The 23,659-nt window shown below is 40.8% G+C and overlaps 1 protein-coding gene across 4 annotated transcripts in view; it reads left to right on the top strand.

Annotated features, from left to right (window-relative positions):
- The window catches only part of BTBD9 (BTB domain containing 9), a 300,205-nt gene that overhangs the window by 188,555 nt on the left and 87,991 nt on the right, over positions 1-23,659 (top strand). For all 4 annotated transcript variants that reach the window (XR_012158194.2, XM_073338551.2, XM_073338552.2 and 1 more), the window contains exon 8: positions 15,426-15,615. Coding sequence is in view for 3 of the 4 variants with exons in the window: in XM_073338551.2 (XP_073194652.1) it covers positions 15,426-15,615 (190 nt within the window). In the remaining variant the exon portion in view is untranslated. The remainder of the gene's footprint in view (positions 1-15,425; positions 15,616-23,659) is intronic.

Genomic DNA, 23,659 nt, shown 5'->3' with positions numbered 1-23,659 from the left:
AGTGTCCCAGCACCAGCCATTGGGAATATTTGCTACTAGCAGTCACAGCTCAGCTACATGCCGTTCTAGGCAGTCTCATAATCCCATCTCCTCCACGAAGTTATCAAACTCAGTCTTGAAGTAAAGTTAGGTTTTTTGTTTCCACTGCTTCCCTTGGAAGGCTGTTCCAGAACCTCACTCCTCTGATGGGTAGAAACCTTTATCTAATTTCAAGCCTAAACTTGTTCATGGCCAGTTTAAATCCATTTGTTCTTGTGTCAACATAGTCCCTTAATGTAAATAACTCCTCTTCCTCCCTGGTATTTATCCCTCTGATGTATTTTTAGAGAACAATCATATCTCCCCTCAGCCTTTGTTTAGGCTAAACAACCAAGCTCTTTGAGTCTCTTCTCATAAGGTTGGTTCTCCATTCCTCTGCTCATCCTAGTAGCCCTTCTCTGCACCTGCTCCAGTTTGAATTCATCTTTCTTAAACATGGGAGAGCAGAATTGCCCACAATATTCCAGATGAGGTCTCACCAGTGCCTTATATAATAGTACTAACACTTCCCTGTATCTACAGGAAGTACCTCACCTGATGCATTTTAGGATTGAATTAGCCTTTTTTCTTGGCTGCATCATATTGGCGAAACAGTCACCCTGTGATCAACCAATACACCCAAGTCTGTCTTGTCATCGGTCGCTTCCAACTGATAAGTCCCCAGCTTATAGAAAAAAATTGTTGTTAGTCCCTAAGTGCACCTGCCGCTTTGCACTATTAAATTTCATCCAGTTTCTGTTACTCCAGTTTTCAAGGTCATCAAGATCAAGAAATTCCGATCCTCCTCCATATCAGCAGTACCTCCCAACTTTGTGTCATCTACACATTTTATTAGCACACTGCCACTTTTTGTGCCAAATTCATTAATGAACATGTTGAATAAGATTGGTCCCAAGACTGATCCCTGAGGAACTCCACTAGTAACCTGCCTCCAGCCTGACAGTTTATCATTCAGTATGACACTTTGTAGTCTCCCCTTTACAAAGTTCCTTATCCGCCTTTCAATTCTCATATCAATCCCCATCTTCTCCAAGTTAACTAATAATTTCCCATATGAAACTGTATCAAATGCCTTACTTAGATCCAGGTAGATTAGGTCTACTGCATTTCCTTTGTCTAAACAATCAGTTATCTTCTCAGAGAAAGAGATCAGGTTGGTCTGGCATGATCTACCTCTTATAAAACCATGTTTTATTTTATCCCTGTCAGGGTTCCTTCCCCACTCTGACCTCTGGGGTACAGATGTGGGGACCCACATGCAAGACCCCCTAAGCTTATTTTTACCAGCTTAGGTTAAAAACTTTCCCAAGGCATAAATTCCACCTTGTCCTTGAACACTATGCTGCCACCACCAAGTGATTAAGACAAAGAATCAGGGAAAGGACCACTTGGAGTCCTATTCCCCCAAAATATTCCCCCAAGCCCTACACCCCCTTTCCTGGGGAAGTCTTGAGAATAATATCCTCACCAATTGGTACAGGTGAACACAGACCCACCCTTGGATCTTAAGAACAATGAAAAATCAAGCAGGTTCTTAAAAGAAGAATTTATTTAAAAAAAATAAAAGAATCACCTCTGTAAAATCAGGATGGAAGACAACTTTACAGGGTAACAAAAAGATTCAAAACACAGAGGATTTCTCCTCCAGGCAAAACTTTAAAGTTATAAAAACAGAGATAAACCTCCCTCTTAGCACAGGGACAATTCACAAGTTAAAACAAAAGATACTCTAACGCATTTCCTTGCTATTACTTACTATTTCTGTAATATTAGATGTATCATTTCAGTCGGAGCTGGTTTCTTGCTTTCTTACTTGCTTGGTTTCTCCCTTTGTCTCTGGGGAGAACACACACAGAGCACCAAACAAAGCTCCCCCTCCCCGATTTGAAAGTATCTTCTTTCCCCATTGGTCCTTCTGGTCAGGTGCCAACCAGGTTGTCTGAGTTTCTTAACCCTTTACAGGTAAGGAGGGATTTTATGCTACCCTTAGCTGTATATTTATGACAATCCCAATTACGATTGACCTCTATGTCCTAAACTACTTTCTCTTGCAAAATTTGTTCCAAGACCTTGCATACAACTGAGGTCAAACTAACAGGCCTATAGTTTCCCAGAGCACTATTTTACCGTTCTTAAAAATAGGCACTCTATTAGCAATTCTCCAGTATGACCCCTGAGTTTATTAATTCATTAAAAATTCTTGCTCTTGGGCTTGCAATTTCATATACCAGTTCCTATAATATTAATGGACAGAGATTATCTGGGCCCCCAATCTGGTCCCATTATGCTGTCTGAGTTTGATTTCCACTTTAGCTATGGTAATTTTTACTTCCGTATCCACATTTCCATTAGCCACCCTGCCACTATCTCTAAACTCCTCATTACAGTTATTAAAAACTGAGGCAAAGTATTTGTTTAGTTTTTGGGTCACGCCTAAATTATCTTTAATCACCCATTCTCCGTGCTTAGTGGGCCCATTTCTCCTTCCTTGTTTTCTTTTTATTTATATAGCTATAGAGCCTTTTACTATTTGTTTTAATTTCCTTTACAAGGTCCAACTCTGCCTGATTTTGGCAGTTCTCACTTTTTCTGTACACTTTCTGACTTCCAAGGGGGTAGCTTTCCTTACTGATCCATCCTATTTTCCTTCTTTGTAGGCCTTCTTTTCATAACCTGTTTGAGCTGCTTGCTCATCCAGTTTGGTCTGTAACTCTTTCCTCTGAATTTTTTCCCCCTTGCTTGGGATGCAGGCCTCAGATAGTTTCTGCAACTTTGACTTGAAGTAATTCCAAGCTTCCTCTATATTCAGATCCATGAGTTCTTCAGTCTAGTCCAGTTCAATAATTCCCTTAATTTTTTTAAGTCTGCTCTTTTGGCAGACCTATTTTTGTTTATTCTTTCATTTATTTGTAAGTGAATTAGCTCATGATCACTTTAGCAAACATTGTCCCCTACAGCCAGCTCTTCTATGAGGTCCCCACTACTAACTGGTAACAAATCTAAAATGGCATCATCACTTGTTGATTTGATAACTGTTTGGTGAAGAAATCTGTCAGCTGTCACATCCAGGAAAATCTGGGCCCTACCATTATTAGTAGCACATGTCCTCCAATCTATATCTGGGAAATGAAAGTCTCCCGTAATCACACAATTCCCAGTAGTATTTATTTCATTAAAAGCATCTGAGGTCTCCATCCATATCCAGATTGGATCCTGGGGGGGAGTCTGTGGCATACCTCAAGCACTTTCCTGGGGGAGCCTCTGGTAGCTTTCTTCCTCAAAGTGATTTTGAATCTGTTTTATCCATTCCATCACTTCTCATTTCTTTACAGTCTGCTTCGTCATTAATATACAATGCTACTCCACCACCTTTACCTGTATTTCTGTCTTTCCTGAACAGTACCTAGCCGTCAATACTTGTACTCCAGTCATGACGACTATTCCACCATGTTTCTGTTATCCCTGTAACATCTGGTTTCACTTCCTGCATCAGTAGTTCTAGTTCCTCCCTTCTGTTACCCAAGTTCCTGGCTGCTTCTCTCTTGGGACTAATACACCATCTATCTCTGCTCACACTGGCACTGCACAATGGAGACTGGCATAGTTGAGGACCACACTGTACTGAACTTTGCTCTAAGCAAGTGTAATCTAAATGATGGTTGCAACATTTGTTCCCTCTTGAGTACACTTTCATGTGTGGTTGCAAGGTATGTTTCAAGTGTGCTTTAGGGACCACATCAAATTTCTCTTAGGAACAATTTGATTGACACTAAAGTGATTTTTCAATTAATTCAGAAGCAGCCATAATTTGGGTGTTTACATTCCTGGACTGAAAGAAGAAGCAGACTAGAATGGCATATCACACTTCAGTAGGGGTACGGCTGGGTACAATGTGGACAGCACCCTGGCCTCTTTTGCATCAGCTATTACTGAGAAGTAAGTTTGTGTGTGGTGGAGAAAATAGAGACTCCACCCTTTAAAAGAATGTGATCATTGCTGTTCCTGAGCACCTTCTCCCAGTGTCCTGGATATATTCCATCTGCCACAACAGCTTTTAAGCAGAATTCCTCCAGGGACTGCTGCGTGTCGTCTCCCCCAACCAGAGCCTGTTGTGCTGGGTGAGGTACAAACATATCCTCCAGTGCCTGCCTGAAGGAGCTTATGATCTTAATAGGGACCAGATGTAACAACAGATGGGTGTAAAATCCTGTTTGTGGGAGTCAGGAAAGATGGGAGTGACAGCAACAGGAACACATGTTTTCATACAGTAGTTAAATGTACAGTCTGGATACCTAATGTTATTTATTTTTTAATAAAATGAACAAGAGATGTTCATTTAATCTCCACCCAAAATAGTGGTAAAAATCCCTATGTTTGCCAAGTGGAAAAAGATTAAAGTAACATAATAGGAAAGAGCAAAACTGGTTACAGCAGTTAGCAACCCTAATTTCCTTTCTTTTTCTTTGCCCTCAGCATTAAGTGTTTACATGTGTAGTTTGCCAGTGAGGAAACTTTAACCTACTGCCGAATAGAGAGAAAATATAATTTTGCCACTGATATGAGGGAAGGTAAATGGGCAGTCTGACAGGCAACGGAAGGAGAAAGAATGGTCACTTCACATTTAAAAAAAAGCAACACTTTCCTCTAGTGTGATTGGATGTTGATTGTTGTCCTTCCAATCTGTGGAGAAATAAAGTCATACAGTTCTTTTAACTGAAATAATAGATCTGCAATGGGTTGAAATGTATTCAGGTACTGTCTCTGAGAAACCCCTGCTAGCATTTGTGTACCTTCCTGACTGCAAATCAGCAGCACAATTCTGTGGAATCTGAGTGATCCATTCTATTAACTGAACTTTTTAGCCTCAAACCCTGATTGTTGAGTTGAAAGGAAAGCCTAGATTTCATCAGAAACATGTCCAACAGATAAAGTCTGCAGTATCTTAAAGTGAGTTCTCTTAGGAAAATAGATTATATAAAAATGGTACCTTCTTACATGTATCTGCTTTCTCTGGGTATGAGTCATATCTACTTATTTTATTAACTACATTATGTTTTTATTACTCCTGTTAGCCCTGAGAGCCAATACAAAAATCAGGTGAATTCTATCTGTTTCTTCTCGTTCATCAACATTGCTAATTACCAATTGCTTACACCCATGCTAGCCAGTTGAAGGCAATAAAGACGTACTGGTTTCACTGAGGGTAGAATTTGGCCTTAACAGACTTTATTACTGGTGGTGATGCCTGAGATGGAAAGAACCCAGCTTTAGTCTCATCTGTGGAAGTCACTGAGGTATAAATATGGAAATCCACAGTGTTACTTTTGCAAAGTCACTTTTCAGAGTAGAACTGTAACCTTAGGGACCAGTTTTTCCTACAGAAAACACTGAGTGTTAAAAATAGTTTTTTAAGAAAAGAATACCTCCAAATAAAAAAGAAGGGAAAATATACATATCTGACTGACATTTTTCTCTACCACTTTCTCTCGGAAGTGGAAGGTAGTTAAATAACATGTCAGTCTTATTTTTAAACATAGTTGGTATAGGTGGCCCCCAGCTCATGTCCTGGAAATAACACTGCCCTTAAATGTACTGGCAAGCTGTTGACCACTCCATGCTGCAACATAAGAGTGGGGAACAGTAAAATCATTTTTAGATAAGTATTTTCTTGCTGTTACCACTGCCAGAGTCATTTTTTACTTTGTTTGCTTACTGAATGCTCACACTTTGTTAACATGCATTCTTTGCATTCCATAACAGCAAATTAAATTTGTCTGAGCAAAATTGCTATGTGCACAGAAGGCGAAAAAAGTAATTCCCATCCATGTAGTCATTCCTCTTTTGCTTTTTCTTGCAGCTTGGGTTACTGTAATAGTTGGATAGCTGAAGCATAGAAAAAGAAACACAGAAATAGATAGAAACTAGACTGTTGTTTTTGGCAGTGCATTTTTGTAAACAAAATGACACAAATTGAGGCAGAAATTCCAGGGGGGAAAAGGAAGAGAGCCAGAAGACTGAAAATACTGCACAGAGCAGAGTCCCATCCAGATGGTGTTTTTAATAAATTTATCAGGCGGGTATGAAAGATGATAATGAACATTCAAAATGGGGAGTGGCAGACTCCCCTTGGGAGCAAAAACAGTATGGCACCTTCTGTGTGTTGCAGTTAGAGTCACTGTTTAATTTACCACTATAAAAAGGACCACAGTATTGCATTCGGTGTGTAGTGAGACAGGTTTCTGGGCAATTATTGGGAAGTTCAGCTTGGCAAGGTAATAGTTTTTTAGGAGTGAGGAGGTTGTGGAGTAGTTCAAAAATCATTCAGTGTAACAGAGGGAGGGTAGGGCTTGGTGTGTGCAAGTAAAATTTTGAATAGAGTTGAGGTGTGCAATGCTAAATTAATGTCTTGCACAGTTCACAAAACGTCTAGGAATGGGATATAAAGCCTCAAACCACAAACTGAAAGCATTATCGTTACACTGGCATTGCCCCACTACCCCTTTTCTAACCTAAAGGTCAGTAGTTTTCCCCCTTAAACTGAAAGCAGCAGTCTATATGTTTTCTTAATTCCAAGGAAGTCTTTCCTCTGTCTGCAAGGCAAGGAGGGGAAAGAAGAGCCAAAGAACTTTCTTTTTTGGTGCCAGCACTTGCAGTTTTTACTGTCGGGGGAAGGACAATTTCATGTCTTAGAATCATAGAAGATGAGGGTTTTCCTGCTTTGAGCAGGGGGTTCTCCTGCTTTGAGCAGGGGGTTGGACTAGATGACCTTCTGGGGTCCCTTCCAACCCTGATATTCTATGATTCTATGGAAGAGACCTCAGGAGGTCATCTAGTCCAATCCCCTGCTCAAAGCAGGACCAACACCAACTAAATCATCTCAGCCAAGGCTTTGTCATGTCTATCCACAGTAACACATTTTGAGTCCTTCCTATTGAAACATTTCCAATGTTTGCCACAATTTTATTTATTTTACTTATAAATCAGAAATTTGGTGAATAACTGTTTTCAGGCATTAAGGACCAGATGGTTTTTTGGATATCATGTATGGTCACTTGGTAGCTTTTGATATGGCACATGATGAGATGGTACTTGGTAGCTTTCTGTCATGGACCATTGGGTTAGTGCAGTGCTTTTCTGGCATAGGGATTGATTTTGTCTCGGCAGCATATGGTAGGTTGTCTCAGCAATAAAAAAAGTCATATTCCCACTCCTTTTTATGAAAACCATGAGCGGTATAGTAAAAATGGTATTCTAGGGATGCTCTTCATTTAAAATTGATCTCAATGATTTTTTAGAGCTGAAGAGTTTCATGAGTAGTTCTCAAGTTTCACATGACTGTGTTTCAACCATTTTCAAACAATGCAGTACTTTAAAAGAACATTATAGAAGCAGCAGTTGCAACTCTATAATTGTGTATGTTCTGACATGGTCTTAAAATAGCATAAATTTCTGTTTTTACCTCCTTCTAGTGGTCTTTCCATGTGAAATTTCAGTGTTAGTTTATTGTGCCCTCAGAATTTTCTGTGTAGTTCTTCTTTGGTTTCTTTTCACACATTTTTAATATGAAGTGTTTGAAATTGGTCTCCAAGAGAAATTTATTTTTGACCATTTAGCCTTTTAGTCAACGGATTTCTTGGGGGGTAGGGGGGACACAAGCCCCCCCCCCCCCCACTATTAGCTACACAAAATTGGTAAAGTAATGAATTTTGAGTAGATCTAGTGCAGAGGGTAGTTTCAGAAAATAAATATTTAGCATAAAGGACAATATTTTGCCATTACTCTTCATCACTGAAAGTTTGTCCTTCATCAGGGGCTGGCACATAAAATTTTCTATTTCAGATAAATTAATCATAGAATCATAGAAGATTAGGGTTGGAAGAGACCTCAGGAGGTCATCTAGTCCAAGCCCCTGCTCAAAGCAGGACCAACCCCAACTAAATCATCCCAGCCAGGGCTTTGTCAAGCCAGGCCTTAAAAACCTCTAAGGATGGGGAGATTCCACCACCTCCCTAGGTAACCCATTCCAGTGCTTCACCATCCTCCTAGTGAAATAGTGTTTCCTAATAACCAGCCTAGACCTCTCCCACTGTAACTTGAGACCATTGCTCCTTGTTCTGTCATCTGCTACCACTGAGAACAGCCTAGCTGCATCCTCTTTGGAACCTCCCTTCAGTTAGTTGAAGGCTGCTATCAAATCGCCCCCACCCCCACTCCTTTTTCCCCGCAGACTAAATAAGCCAAGTTCCCTCAGCCTCTCCTCATAAATCATGTGCCCCAGCCCCTTAATCATTTTCGTTGCCCTCTGCTGGACTCTCTCCAATTTGTCCACATCCTTTCTGTAGTGGGGTGCCCAAAACTGGACACAATACTCCAGATGTAGCCTCACTAGTGCCGAATAGAGGGGAATAATCACCTACCTCGATCTGTTCGCAGTGCTCCTACTAATGAAGCCCAATATGCTGTTAGCCTTCTTGGCAACAAGGGCACACTGTTGACTCATATCCAGCTTCTCGTCCACTGAAATCTCCAGGTCCTTTTCTCAAGAACTGTCGCTTAGCCAGTCGGTCCCCAGCCTGTAGCAATGTATGGGATTCTTCGGTCGTAAGTACAGGACTCTGCATTTGTCCTTGTTGAACCTCATCAGATTTATTTTGGCCCAATCCTCCAATTTTTCTAGGTCACTCAGGACCCTATCCCTACCCTCCAGCATATCTTCCTCTCCCTCCAGTTTAGTATCATGTGCGAACTTGCTGAGGGTGCAATTCATCCCATCATCCAGATCATTAATGAAGATGTTGAACAAAACCAGCCCCAGGACCAACTCCTGGGGCACTCCACTTGATACCGGCTGCCAACTATACATGGAGCCATTGATCACTACCCGTTGAGCCCAACAATCTAGCCAGCTTTCTATCCACCTTATAGTCCATTCATCCAATCCATACTTTTTTAACTTGTTGGCAAGAATACTGTGGGAGACCGTATCAAAAGCTTTGCTAAAGTTAAGATATATCATGTCCACCGCTTTCCCCATATCCACAGAGCGAGTATCTCACCATAGAAGGCAGTCAGGTTGGTCAGGCATGACTTGCCCTTGGTGAATCCATGTTGACTGTTCCTGATCACCTTCCTTGCCTCCAAGGGTTTCAAAATGGATTCCTTGAGGACCTGCTCCATGATTTTTCCAGGGACTGAGGTGAGGCTGCCTGGTCTGTAGTTCCTTGGATTCTCCTTCTTCCCTTTTTTAAAGATGGGCACTATATTTGCTTTTTTCCAGTTGTCCGGGACCTCCCCTGATTGCCACAAGTTTTCAAAGATAATGGCCAATGGCTCTGCAATCACATCAGCCAACTCCCTCAGCACCCTCAGATGCATTAGATCTGGACCCATGGACTTGTGCATGTCCAGCTTTTCTAAAGTCCCTAACTTGTTCTTTCACCTCCTCCCCATACTGCACTGCCCAGTCCAGCAGTCTGGGAGCTGGCCTTGTCTTTGAAGACCAAGGCAAAAAAAGCATTGAGTACTTCAGCTTTTTCCACATCATCTGTCACTAGTTTACCTCCCCCATTCAGTAAGGGTCTCACACTTTCCCTGACCTTCTTGTTGCTAAAATACCTGTAGAAACCCTTCTTGTTATCCTTCACATCCCTTGCTAGTTGCAACTTCAGTTTTGGTTTGGCCTTCCTGATGACATCTCAGCATGCTTGAGCAATATTTTTATACTCCTTCCTAGTCATCTGTCCAAGTTTCCACTTCTTGTAAGCTTCCTTTTTGTGTTTAAGCTCACTGAAGATTTTTCTGTTAAGCCAAGCTGGTCGCCTGCCATATTTGCTATTCTTTCTGCATATTCTGTTGATTTGTTCTTGCGTCATCAATAGGGCTTCTTTAAAATACAGGCAGCTACCCTGGACTACTTTCCGCCTCAAATTAGCCTCCCAGGGGATCCTGCCCATCAGTTCCCTGAGGAAGTCAAAGTCTGCTTTTCTGAAGTCCTGGGTCCGTATTCTGCTGCTTTTCTTTCTTCTTTTTGTCAGGATCCTGAACTCGACCATCTCATGGTCACTGCTGCCCAGGTTGCCACTCACTTCTACTTCCCCTATCAATTCTTACCTGTTTGTGAGCAGCAGGTCAAGAGGAGCATGGCCCCTAGTTGGTTCCTCCAGCACTTGCACCAGGAAGTTGTCCCCAACACTCTCCAAAAACTTCCTGGATTGTCTCTGCACTGCTTATTGCTCTCCCAGCAGATGTCAGGGTGATTGAAGTCCCCCATGAGAACCAGGGCCTGCGATCTGGAAACTTCTGTAAGTTGTCCGAAGAAAGCCTCGTTTACATCATCCTCCTGGTCTGGTGGTCTATCGTAGATGCCCACCACAACATCACACTTGTTGGTCTCGCCTCTAAACTTAACCCATAGACTCTGAACAGGCTTTTCTCCATTTTCATACTGGAGCTCTGAGCAATCATACTGCTCTCTTACATACAGTGCAACTCCTCCTCCTTTTCTCTCCCACCTGTTCTTCCTGAACAGTTTACACCCATCCATGACAGTGCTCCAGTCATGTGAGTTACCCCACCAAGTCTCTGTTATTCCAATCACAGTTCCTTGATCGTGCGAGGACTTCCAATTCTTCCTGCTTGTTTCCCAGGCTTCTTGTGTCAAGCATCTAAGATAACTAGTCGATTGCCCTACTTTCTCAGTATGAATCAGGAGCCTCCCCTGTTGCACCCTCCTCCTTGTGTTTCCTCCTGGTGTCCCACTTCCCCACTTACCTCTGGGCTTAAGTCACCGTCACCATACACACTGTAACGAGAGTGATCACTTAAGGTGAGCTATTACCAGCAGGAGGGCGGGGGGGCGGAGAAACCTTTTGTAGTGATAATCAAGGTGAGCCATTTCCAGCAGTTGACAACTTGGCCCATCTTGATTATCACTACAAAAGGTCCGTCCCCCTCGCGCTCTCCTGCTGGTAATAGCTCACCTTAAGTGATCACTCTCAATACAATGTGTATGGTAACACCCATTGTTTCATGTTCTCTATGTATATAAATCTTCCCACTGTATTTTCCACTGAATGCATCCGATGAAGTGAGCTGTAGCTCACGAAAGCTCATGCCCAAATAAATTTGTTAGTCTCTAAGGTGCCACAAGTACTCCTTTTCTTTTTGCGAATACAGACTAACAAGGCTGTTACTCTGAAACCAGTTATAGGGACAAGGGATGTAGAAGGACAGAATTAGAAGACAGTAAATTGAATCCCCCTTCCAGGAGCCAACAGGGAGGATTGCGTTAATGCATTTAAACTTGGCTTTTGAGCCTGAAATGATCCCACACTCACTGGGGGTGGGTACTTCTCGCTACAGGCTATGTCTTCTCTGCAGAGTTTTTACTTCGGTTTTGCACTGATCCCTCCCCTCCTGTCCACACACCACACCTTCTCAGCCAAGTTTGGTGGTGTTTTCAATCTGGGTTTGCTGGCTCATCTGAGGCTATCAGTTAAAGCCCAAGTGAGGCAACATGCCCACCTTGCAGAGAGGATGCAGGCTAAATCAGCTGAGAGCTGATAGTCATCCACTGCCTTCCCTTAATTCCCCTCATGTGCCCAGAAAAACAGACAAGGCTCCCACAATTCACTGAGAAAGTATCATAGGGCGGCTGAGCTTGCAGCAGTGCAAAGTAACATGGGATACGCCTCCCAAATATCCTAGCAATATACAAGTGTGTACACAGCACCAGTGAGGACAAGTAACTCAGTTGTGGCTTTGTAGTGTGGGTATTTAGGACCAGGTGCTGACCACCAGCGTTAACACTCCAGTGAAGACATAGTCCTCAACTCAAAAAGAGGAAACAAACAAAAAATGTGATTTAAAATAAATAAATATACATCTACCAGTTTAATCCAGTCTCATGAGTTTTGGGGGATCTGTTTCATGGTGTTAAATGCTTGCATTTGGCAATACTTGGGGTTGCCCTTCCTCATATCTCCAACCACAATCCACACTTGCCACTTTGGCCTCGCCAGATCCTGTTCATTTTTAAGCAGTTGCTACACACATAATATACCTCACAAAACCAAAAAAGCAAGGAAATGAAAAGATAGCCAACCTCTACTCCTCCGCCCAAAGCTCACATCTTAGTACCACCACAGCTAAAATATGCTACCGATCACAAGCCACAATCTTAACTCTGTCTCCTTAGGGACACCAACCTTCCAGTACCCCCTATACAAAACACCCACAATTAATAATATTTGGAACTGATACTTGAGGGAAAGGAGCATGCTGGAGGGAAAGTTGAGGGGAGTACCTGGCTGAGGTGGGAGGGGGTAATTTGGAAAAGGTGGCACTGAACAGGTGGCATTCCTAGTGGGGCAGAGTTAAGGTTGTGGTGTTACAATAGTTACACTAGTGGTCCAATTCTAAAGGATCTTTTTCATTTGCTCATAACTTTAGTTTTTACTCTTTGGGTTGAAATTTTGCACATTTGTTCTTAGTTCTAGTGTGAGGAATTGGGAATAGGTTGGGTTGAATTTTTGTTTTGAAGGCCTGAGCAAAAATGGTTCAACTGTTTTCAGTACTGAAGAAGTACTGTACACTTTTGCCATTATGAAACATTTCACCCTTCTCCCCCTTTTTTTTAGGTATAGTACTTCAGCCTGCGCTGGTAAAAAAAAAAAAAAAAAAAAAAAGGAACTTGAATGGGACATTAGGTCATGATGTGCCTTTTAGAGGTCTGAGAAAAGTCAGTTTTGCTTTGCTTTAGTTGTAAGAGTTAACAAAGTTTATTTTGTGTATGTCCACATCCTTTCTATTATTTATTATTGGCACTGCACATACACATGTATGTAAACAGATTAGAAAATTTTCAGGCAGTACATGATCTCTGAACAATTGCTTATGCACAGGAATATGTAAGAAAGTCAGGTGGAGATATTTTATTTTAAATGTGTATGTACATATGGAATACGATTTGTGAGGGTACTTGTGGAATGAGGCAGGGATGTGAAGAAGCCCAGCATTTTTCCATACAGTGGAACAGTCTTCAGTATGTTGCCCCCTAAGGTGACCCCTTTTCACATACAAAAATCTCTAGTTTGAGTTAAGTGATGCTTTAAACTTGAGCTAGCTGGCCTCTCAGAAAGTATGGGTTAAAGCTGAGAGCTGCTGACAATTGCTCTGTTCTGCTAATCTAAACACACTGTGCAATTTGAGTGCTGTTTTATAGTGTGACCACTCTCAGTTGAGCTAGATTAACTCAAGAGGAGTTATCTCAAGTGTTGATAAGTTGAGCTAACACTACAGTGAAGACAGGACTAATATATGAAGATGAATATGGAAAGAGGCATTCGTCATGCTGTATAATAAGTGAAAATGCTTATGAAGGGATGCAGGATTATATGGACTCACAGTACATGTTAGATTGAGTGTAGCAAAACAGGGAAAGGGTTATTTGTGTGCAGTAAATAAGGCAAGGCACCACCTATTCATATAGTGAGGCTATATATATATAAAATAAAAAACTGAACAGCTGCTTTATTCACTGCGTAATATCTCATCTGCATACTAAAGGAGGCAATGGCCCTGTCAAAAATAATATATTATCATATAATTAAACTGTGTATCATAATACATACATGCAAATGGTTACGGTTCAGCAAACAACTTTAATTTTTGCATTTCCAAACTTGAGAGCTTCATTTTGCAATCCAGGCATTCCTTTAGCATTGTTTTTTGCATTTGCAGTGGTGTTAGATAAAAATATGAAAGGTTTAGCTAAAGAAAGAAGGAATATCTTAAGACTCCTGTGTCGACTGTTAAGAAGGTGCTGGACTTGAATAGTATATCTTTAATGAAGGGATTTCTGCCATCTTTATAAATGTAAAAGTGTATGTATTTGTCTCTTTACTGTCAAGATGAAGTTTGAAAACTTGACAGCAGCTTTTAGGCCAAATGAATTATAGAAAGGAACTAGTTAAGAGAGCACTATACCCGCTTAACCGTTGCTTAAGGTAAATACTGGGGAATTCAAGAAATAAGAGCTTTTTGTGAAAGCACTTTGTAGAACACAGTGTAGAGAAAAGCACCCGTGCACACACAAGCCCACCCCATCCTGTCAACATGCTCCGAGAGGAGTTAAAAGCCTTCACGTTATTATTGTTTTGATCTTTGGGGAAATTGCTTAAATGGCCTCTACCCATAAATAAACTATTACTGTAATGAGCTGTGTTTGCTCTGGAAAGGTGGGGAAGCTGTTTCAGAAGGATGAAACAGATTGGAGTCCACTGAGCATGCAGTCCTAAACAGAATAGAATGAGTAGGAAAAGAACCAGTCCATGCAAAGGAACAATCTCTAAGAAGATGTCTTTCCTGAATCAGAGGAAAATGCCCCTAATACTCAAACATTGTTTTATTCTGACACAAATGAGTTTGTAAGCTTCCTAAACCTCTAAAAACATTACAGAAAATATTTGAATTCCAGCTTTTAGTTTGTTATAGAATTGCAGTCTAACCTTGATTATCTGAAACTCTCTGTTGTCATCTCAGTCATCCATTCATTACAATGAAGGTTTCCTCAATTTTTTGAACTTATTCACAGTTGCTGTGACATTCAAATAATTGCAGTTCTACTACATAAGAGATAGGTATTTTATTAATAATTATAATTATTGTATTAGCTGGGCCCCATATTCTCCAGTAAACTCTTTTATTTTTTGATAGCAGTGGTGCAGTGGCATTTTTGCAGTCACATATAAATGGACACATGATCCAAAATGAGTTTTGGATAAAAGTCCGTGTAAAAAAGAAAACAAAAATCTCATAATACTGCAACACTACCCCCAGGAGGGAAAATAGCATCTACTCTCTTTTCCTCCACTCTCATTAAGTTAAGGTCCATATGGTCTCTTTTTTCCTCTCCTTGCCAAGAGACATAACTTCTGTGCAGGATTTTATTTTTGCCCCTACCTGCCTCTGCTTGATTAGTTGGGGAATGCTCCTGTTATTGGCATTCCATTCACGCTGCCTGAGCCTGGGCATGCTTGTCTAGCGGAAACTATCAACAGGGTCCTTTCACACCAACAGGAAAGGAAGCAGAATGTTAATGTCCCAACTATGATGTCCCAAATGTTAGTTATCCCCGAATGTTAGTTATCAATTCTTATTTTGTCACACGACTACGCTGGAATCAGTGCTGTAAAAATTTTACTGCTTGGGTTCAGAGATCACACGTGTTTTTAATTTATGCTATGAAACAGATCCATAGCTCCCTGTGTTAGCGATAATTCTATGCTTATTTTTTATTCTTCACCAGAAATAAAAATTGTTAACACTGGATAACTCATTTGCTGTCCATTTGATCACGTTTGCTCTCATTGTGTTTTAATTTACAGTTCCCGCTGAAAATGTTGCAACAATTGCAGATTGTGCCAGTGTGATTGAGGGTGTAAGTCGAAGTCGCAATGCCTTGTTGAATGGAGATACAAAGAATTATGACTGGGATTCCGGGTACACGTGTCATCAGCTAGGCAGTGGTGCTATTGTGGTACAGCTAGCACAGCCATTCATGATTGGATCAATACGGTAAGGGGATTCTTCTTCTCTAAAGACCCAGTAGCAATGAGGCTTCAGCAGCCTTACAGATAAAATTGCTTTCTTGTAAATCAACTCTGAAATGTGAAACATTTCCTGGTCAGTAATTGTATCATTGGGGATATTTTAGTATTTATCTATTTGTTTTTTATTTTTGTTCCAATGTAACATAGTATGTTTAATTTCTCAACATCTATCAAATTCTATGTCAAAATACAGTAATATAATATCAGAACAAAAGTAAAAGTTACATGATGTCAAATGAAACGGAGTACTTGTGGCACCTTAGAGACTAACCAATTTATTTGAGCATAAGCTTTCGTGAGCTGAAAGCTCACGAAAGCTTATGCTCAAATAAATTGGTTAGTCTCTAAGGTGCCACAAGTCCTCCTTTTCTTTTTGCGAATACAGACTAACACGGCTGTTACTCTGAAACCTGTCAATGATGTCAAATGACTGCCTTGTACATCTGTATGGATAGCACCAAAATACAAAAGTAAGATTTAAAAAAAGTTATAAAAAGCAGAAAAAAAGTCTACTGTATTAAAACAGAAAATTAGTTTCAGCATTAACTATGGAGCAGCTAGATGCTCTGTAATACACATGTTATTAGATAAAAATGATAGCAGCAACTGAAGAAAGGAGAGAGTCATCTTTAAATTATATGCCCACTCTTAGGGTATGTCTTCACTGCAGAGTTAGGATGGATTCTGGCACCCTAGGCTAGAGAGCCTGAACTCAAGCTCAAGCCACAATGTCCGTACTGCTATTTTTAGCACGCTAGCTCAAGCCCCACTAGCCTGACTCTGTCTACACAGGGTGGGAGACTTACTATTACCTACAGTGTAGATTTACCCGATTGAGCTGATTGTTTTCACACGAAGGGATTGTCTACATGTGAAAGTTAATTTGGATTAAGATAGGGTGGGAATTTAAAGTGCAATAGGTTTCAGAGTCACAGCCGTGTTAGTCTGTATTCGCACTTTAGATAAGCTATTACCAGCAGGAGAGTGGGATGGGAGGAGGTATTTTTTCATGCTTTATGTGTATATAAAAAGATCTTCTACACTTTCCACAGTATGCATCCGATGAAGTGAGCTGTAGCTCACGAAAGCTTATGCTCAGATAAATTGGTTAATCTCTAAGGTGCCACAAGTACTCCTTTTCTTTTTGTAGATCAGCTATTGCTAACCTCTGAGGGTGCCAAGATTTCCAGCTTCATCCACAAGCACTGTAAATTTAGAAACCTCTCTTATAAAATGTCATATAAGACACAAATGCAGTTCCTGACAACATACAAGAACACTACCTGATTTTCTTAGGGCTTGTCTATATATTGAATTATTCCAAATACCTATTCTGGGATAGTTCCATGTGCATACACTCTTATTCCAGAATAAGAGAGCCTTGGTCTAGTTCAGCATAATCCACTTCGAAAGTAGAATAAGAGACAGGAACAAGGCACTCTTATTCCAAAATAATGGAGTTATTCAGGAATAATTATTGCACTTTAGAAAAAGAGTGCCTTGTTCCTGTTTCTTATTCTACTTTCAAAGTGGATTATGCTGAACTAGACCAAGGCTCTAGATTTGTGCTGGAAATGGCCCACCGTGATTATCATACACATTGTAAGGAGAGTGGTCACTTTAGATAAGCTATTATCAGCAGGAGAGTGGGGTGGGAGGAGGTATTTTTTCATGCTCTATGTGTATAAAAAGATCTTCTACACTTTCCACAGTATGCATCTGATGAAGTGAGCTGTAGCTCACGAAAGCTTATGCTCAGATAAATTGGTTAGTCTCTAAGGTGCCACAAGTACTCCTTTTCTTTTTGCAAATACAGACAAACACGGCTGTTACTCTGAAACCTGATCTACAAAGTCAGGCATGTATTGCTAGAAACTAGATCTGTGCCCTCTCCCTGTTAAGACAGGTACCTGACTGATTAGCCAGTGAGATTGAAACTCCTTGCAACAATTGATTCTTTTTTTCTGTCTCTTTTAATTAAAACAAAATTTAAGACTTTGATCCAACCTGAAGGAAAATATCAGTAAAAGCACAAGGAAAAGGTCTGAGACTTAAGGATTTTCTCTTGTGTCCTGTCCTCCTCTTATTCACATTATACACTAACTGTCTGTACATTTGCATTTTTTAGAAGTGGAGCTATTTTTGGATGAGTGCAGAATTGGTGAACCACTTAGTTTAGTACTCCTGCAGCTTATAAATTTCAGGGAATATTTATTGTCCTCCTGATAAACTTGTGTCTGTTACAAGTTGAAACTACAAAACTATTATGTCTATTATAAAACTGAAGTTAGCTGTGTAGGGGTTAGACACCCTGACAGATTCTTAACCATAACATTAGCAATTATGATAATACTGCTATAGAAATTGCACTGAATTTGAGTCCAGAGATGTTGCTGGTGAACGTTCAATGAGCAATGATATTACGGTCAGTACCTTTGTACAGTGAACAGTTCACACTCTTCAGTTTGGGCTTTTAGATCCTCAACCAACTATCACAGCTTACATAGAAAAAGGAAAAATACAGTACTCAGAATGTCTTAGAAGTTGGTGATTGAGAAGTAATTACATCATTTTCATACCAATTAAAAAACATTAAAATTTAAGAATAAAAAATCTGCAGAGGCCTGACAACATAAAAGATTAGGGGACTAATCACTAATTTATATACTTTCTAAGTTTATAGTTCCTTTGCCTATCATCTTTCAATTGGCTAATCATTATATCCTTTTCAATATTTTCAGGTTAGTGCAAGAAATTGACTATTTTCTGTAATTAAGCTCTGTGCCACCCTCTATTGTCTTCCAGCAGAACCAATTTTAATAATTCTCATTATTAAACAGTTTTAGATGAATGGTAGCTTTTGGGGCCAGAAAATGATGGTTATATAATTGGTTTGTGTAATTGCGTAAATTAAAATATAAAGTATATTATTCCATATTATAAAATTATTAGTCAGTTGTAATGAGAGTGAACTGTGAAAACATGGGATCAGTTTCCCAACTCGGACTCTGCCAGCTTTTTGCTGCTGCAACAGAACAAACCAGATGGAAAGCTACTCTAAAGGGGCATCCAGGGATTCCTCTGAGAGAGGCGAACCCTCGAGTAGTGTAGCGTTAAAGAGGTAGTGCTACACCACCTATATCCCCTCCCATCTTCCCGCCCCCTTTAAAAGACAAAAGAAACCACACTGCCTCCTTATAGACCAAACTAAAACCAGATACATATGGGTTTAGCTTATGTAAAGGCATTTGCTACTGCAGGAAGATTCACCAGCCCTAACAGCAGCCTCCAGTGAAATGTCCATTCAGTCACCCTGGACAGCAGCATTTATTTCACAGTTCATAAACCTTTTAACCTCTTGATGAATGTTCAGCATTAAACCTAACATCAGACTTTTTAAAACAAGTGCGAAAAAAATTACTGTCTCCCAAAGTAATGCAAGGCAACCACAGACAAATGTTCAGTCTCAAATGCTGAAGAAGCAAAATACTGCCTTAGTCACTAGTGAAGGTGTCTTGTCCCTAAATACTATAACTATAAACATAGACTGTGGAGGGCCTTCTTTTGTTACCATTCTTCTACATCAGCATTACACTATTGCTGTCCGTTCTCATATTGTTTAGCTGCTATTGCTGTCTAGTAGCTTCCCTTAGTGTGAAACCTAAAAGGTCAAAGGTGCTGCTATTATCAGGAGTCCCCGAAAGAGAAACCAGAATTAAGCTGAATTTAGTACAGAGATTCAGTCAGTTAAGCTTCCCCTTCATTTAAACCTGCATTTTTTTGAGAAAGATGGAGGATCCTCCACAATCTTTGTCTATTCTTCTTTAGCTATCTCCCTCAAGGCACTTTGAGTGATCCCATTTTTTCAGCTGGGAGAGGAGGATCCTTCCAAAGTTCAGCAGCACTTCTCTTAGGTAGGCTATAGAGAGTCAATATAGAGTGAATTGCTCCTCCCTTCAGAAGCTGAATTTGTTACTAGACCAATGGGCTGGGCCCTAAACTATTGATTAGGAATGAAAATATGTTTTGAGTTTCATAAGCATTACTATATTCAGATTATGTGGTAAATCCAAAGAGATCAAGAACATTGATTCTTTAAAAAGGATAGTAGATGTTTGTAGTCTACAGAAACTGGAAGGAATTCCATTAAAGTCATATTTCAGGGTTAGAAAGTATTACTATGGCAACTAAATTCATGGCAACTATGGCAACTACTATGGCAAATTACTATGGCAACTAAATTCAACGGAAGGGCTGTTGAAACTTATCTGCATTGGAAATGCAGAAGGTTAAACAGTTTAGGAACCTGTTTTGTGCTTGTGATTTACTGCAGATTTAATTTATTTGTCTCCTTCAAATGATTGTTTATAAACTGAGAAGCACTTTACTCCCAGATGTAAACATTTAGCAAGAAATTCTAATGAATATTACAAGCTTAGAAATATTTTCATAGTAAGCAGCCATTGCAACAAAGGACCTGTAAACATTTTGAATTTTTTTTAAAGAAGAAAATGAGTTTATTTGTATCTTTTAGATTTTGGATAGGAAAATACAAAATTATCATTTATGAAGTTTATCTAAGAAAAAGTTAAGGCTCACACGTGGCAGATAATATAGTTGAAGCAGGTAGCTGATGCAGAACATAAAACGTCCCTTTTAGCCAGTTTCTCATACTCTGTTTTCTACTTGGACTAAAAATGTCTTTCACATTTTCCCCTCTGGTTGGTCCTTATCAGTAACAAAAAAAAAAAAGTTATCCCATGAGGAGCAGAAATGTGGTAAATTGTGTATTTAACATGGCAAACGCAATGCAAGTGCCTTCCTATTTAGCTGCTAAAATTGTTTTTAGTAATGAAAGTGCTGCAGTATCAAAATCAGCTGAGTAGCTGTAACTCTCTTGTAACAATCCTTGAATTGGAGATTTTAATGATATTATAGTTCCGTATTTGGCTGATAACCCTATAGATTTTTTTCTACAGTTTCCCAAAGGGGAAGAAAAGACAATCCACAAGTACATAATTTGTAACAGTGTATATGGTATTTGCCTGCATCTTAATTTCTTCCTCATGTTAAAATAAATAGGCTTATTTTATACCTCTGTAAACATATATTAACTACTTGTCCCTCTTTAATAATAGTAATAGGCACATATATGGTGCTTTTCATCTTCAAAGTACCTTCTGACATTAAAGGTTCTTGAATTAATTTGTTAATATTTTCTCTGTATTTCATCATCCCAGACACGTATTCTATTTCCAATTATCCCATGCAATTTTTGCTAATTATCACTTTCTTCCCTTATTGCTAATCTTCTCTGCTTTCCTGATCCTGCAGTGAAGTCGTAAGTCTAAATAAGGATGACACTAGCACAAAACAAGTGTGCAGGGTTATGGCTCCTCTACAGGATCCAGCAAAGCGACTGGTTGGCTGCAGGAAAACCTATTCAAACACAAATAAATGTAGTAACAGAAAGGGAGATTACAGAAACTGTAGGTAATTTAAGTGTCTTTCCATGAAAATATTCTGTTTATTAAAGCTTGCTCATTACATTTTTCTTTAAGAGTGTTGTTACCTTGTGCTTGAATATTTTCTGAACTACACCTAGTTTTCTAGCAAACTGCACATACTGTATGGACATATTACAATCTGGTATCTGTGTGTCATGAACTGCCTTTAAGGTATTCAAGAAGGGGATATGTTCTTGTGAGGTGCGTTATTATTAAGTATTTTCTCAGCTCCCAGTTATTTACCACACTCAGAACATACTGTTCAGGGAACAAAAATCCCTCCCCAGAAAGCTGACAGATTGGAAGTGTAGGACCACAGAATTATGGGGCTGCTCATGATCTTGAGAGGTCACCTAATCCAGCCCCCTGCACTGAGGTAGAACCACGTATATCTAGACCATCCCTGACAGGTGTTTGTCTAACCCAGAGGTGGGCAAACTACAGCCCACAGGCCACATCTGGCCCGTGGGACCGTCCTGCCTGGCTCCTGGCCTGGGAAGCTAGCCCCCGGCCCCTCCCCTGCTGTCCCTCCTCCCCCACAGCCTCACCTTGCCGCCGGCGCAATGCTCTGGGTAGCGCAGCTGCAGAACCCGGCCTGACCTGTTGCTCTGTGCTGCGTGGCGTGGCTGCTTGTCCTGGTGCAGCCGTGCCGCCAGCCACCAGTGCTCCAGGCCGCACAGTAAGGGGGCAGGGAGCAGGGGTTGGATAGAGGGCAGGGGAGTTCGGGGGGTGGTCAGGGGCATGGATAGGGGTCGGGATGGTCAGAGGGTGGGGAACAGGGGGGTTGAATGGAGGCAGGGGTCCTGGAGGGGGGCACTCAGGAAGGAGAGAGGGGCGTTGGATGGGGTGGAGAGGCAGTTGGGGTGAGGTGTCTGGGGACGGTCAGGGAGAAGGGGTGGTTGGATGGGGCAGGGGTCCTGGGGGGGCAATCAGGAAGGAGGAGGCGGTTGGATGGGGCGGCAGGGGGCAGTTAGGGGCAGGGGTTCTGGGAGTGGTCAGGGGACTGGGACAGGGAGCTGTCAGGGAACAGAGGGTGTTGGATGGGGCAGGAGTCCCGGGGGGGTCAGATAGGGGGCAGGGGCCGGGCCATGCCTGGCTGTTTGGGGAGGCACTGGAATGCGTTACCTAGGGAGGTGGTAGAATCTCCTTCCTTAGAAGTTTTTAAGGTCAGGCTTGACAAAGCCCTGGCTGGGATGATTTAATTGGGGATTGGTCCTGCTTTGAGCAGGGGGTTGGACTAGATGACCTCCTGAGGTCCCTTCCAACCCTGATATTCTATGATTCCTCTAACCAGCACTCCATACAATTTCAGAAACCCGATGCGACTCTTAGGCCAAAAAGTTTGCCCGCCCCTGGTCTAACCAGTTCCTAAAAACCTCCCTTGGAAGGCTAGTCCAGTGCTTAACTATCTTTATAGTTGGAAAATTTATGCTAATATCGAACCTAAATCTCGCTTGCTGCAGATTAAGGCCATTATTTGTCCTACCCTTGGTGGACACAGAGAGTAATTGATCACCGTCCCCTTTATAACAGCCCTTAACATATTTGAAGACTGTTATCTGGTCTCCCACCAGTCATCTCCTCTCAAGACTAAACATGCCCAGCTTTTTTTTAATCTGAGCAGCAGCAATGTAAAATACTGACATAAATGCAGTACAAATAATCACAGGGGTAGCATATGACACTTTTAGCTGTTTTGAAAAAAAGTATCGTTGCCTCTTTTGCCCTGTATAGTTAGCCAATATTTGGGGCCTTGCACGCTTGTTCCATTAGGAGGAGAAATTGATGATACAACTCAGTTATTTCTTTGGTGGAATGCTGTTTATTTACTAAGTGTGTACCTCTACAATTGCAATCAGGGAACCCTTTAGTAGGTTTAGTATCAGGCCATAACATAGGACCCATTGCCTTGAGTGGCAGCTTCTACTGTTTCCAGCTATGTCACTACATAAATGGGCTTAATTGCTCTTTTTATGGCTCCTGAGAGAAGGGTGCTTAGCATATATATCAGCTTTAACCAGGTCTGTGATTGTCTGTAGATCAACAGCCTGCTTGGTGGCAGCCATTAACACCTTCCAGCATAACTGTATTTACAATATACATTTCTTGAGCTAGAGGACAAGGCATAGCAGACTCATGCCATTTGCTAAGACACCCAGTAGTGAATGTTGCATATAGCTGCAAGTGAATATCAGGGCTACTGAATGTGATAGGCAACATGGTTACTCTATGCTCAAGGCTAGGAGAGAGGACACTTGGATTCTAGACCAGGCTTTGACCTGGTTTTGCTGCATGGACTAGGACAAATCACTTAATCTGTGTATGCCTCAGTTCCCCCACCTGTAACGTGGAAATATTTACCTGTATTTTAAATGCACTTTATAAAGTGCAGTGTGTTATCAAATTTGTAATTTAAATAAACACTAGTGGTTAAGTGACTAATAGGGGAAGCCTTGGGCTTCTGGGAATGTTAATATAAGAGAAACAAATGTTTAATGCTCC

The sequence above is a fragment of the Lepidochelys kempii genome, chromosome 3 (assembly GCF_965140285.1).
Source record: "Lepidochelys kempii isolate rLepKem1 chromosome 3, rLepKem1.hap1, whole genome shotgun sequence".
NCBI lineage: Eukaryota > Metazoa > Chordata > Testudines > Cheloniidae > Lepidochelys > Lepidochelys kempii.
Note: the sequence above shows the minus strand (reverse complement) of the source record. Positions and strands in the feature narration are given on the sequence as shown.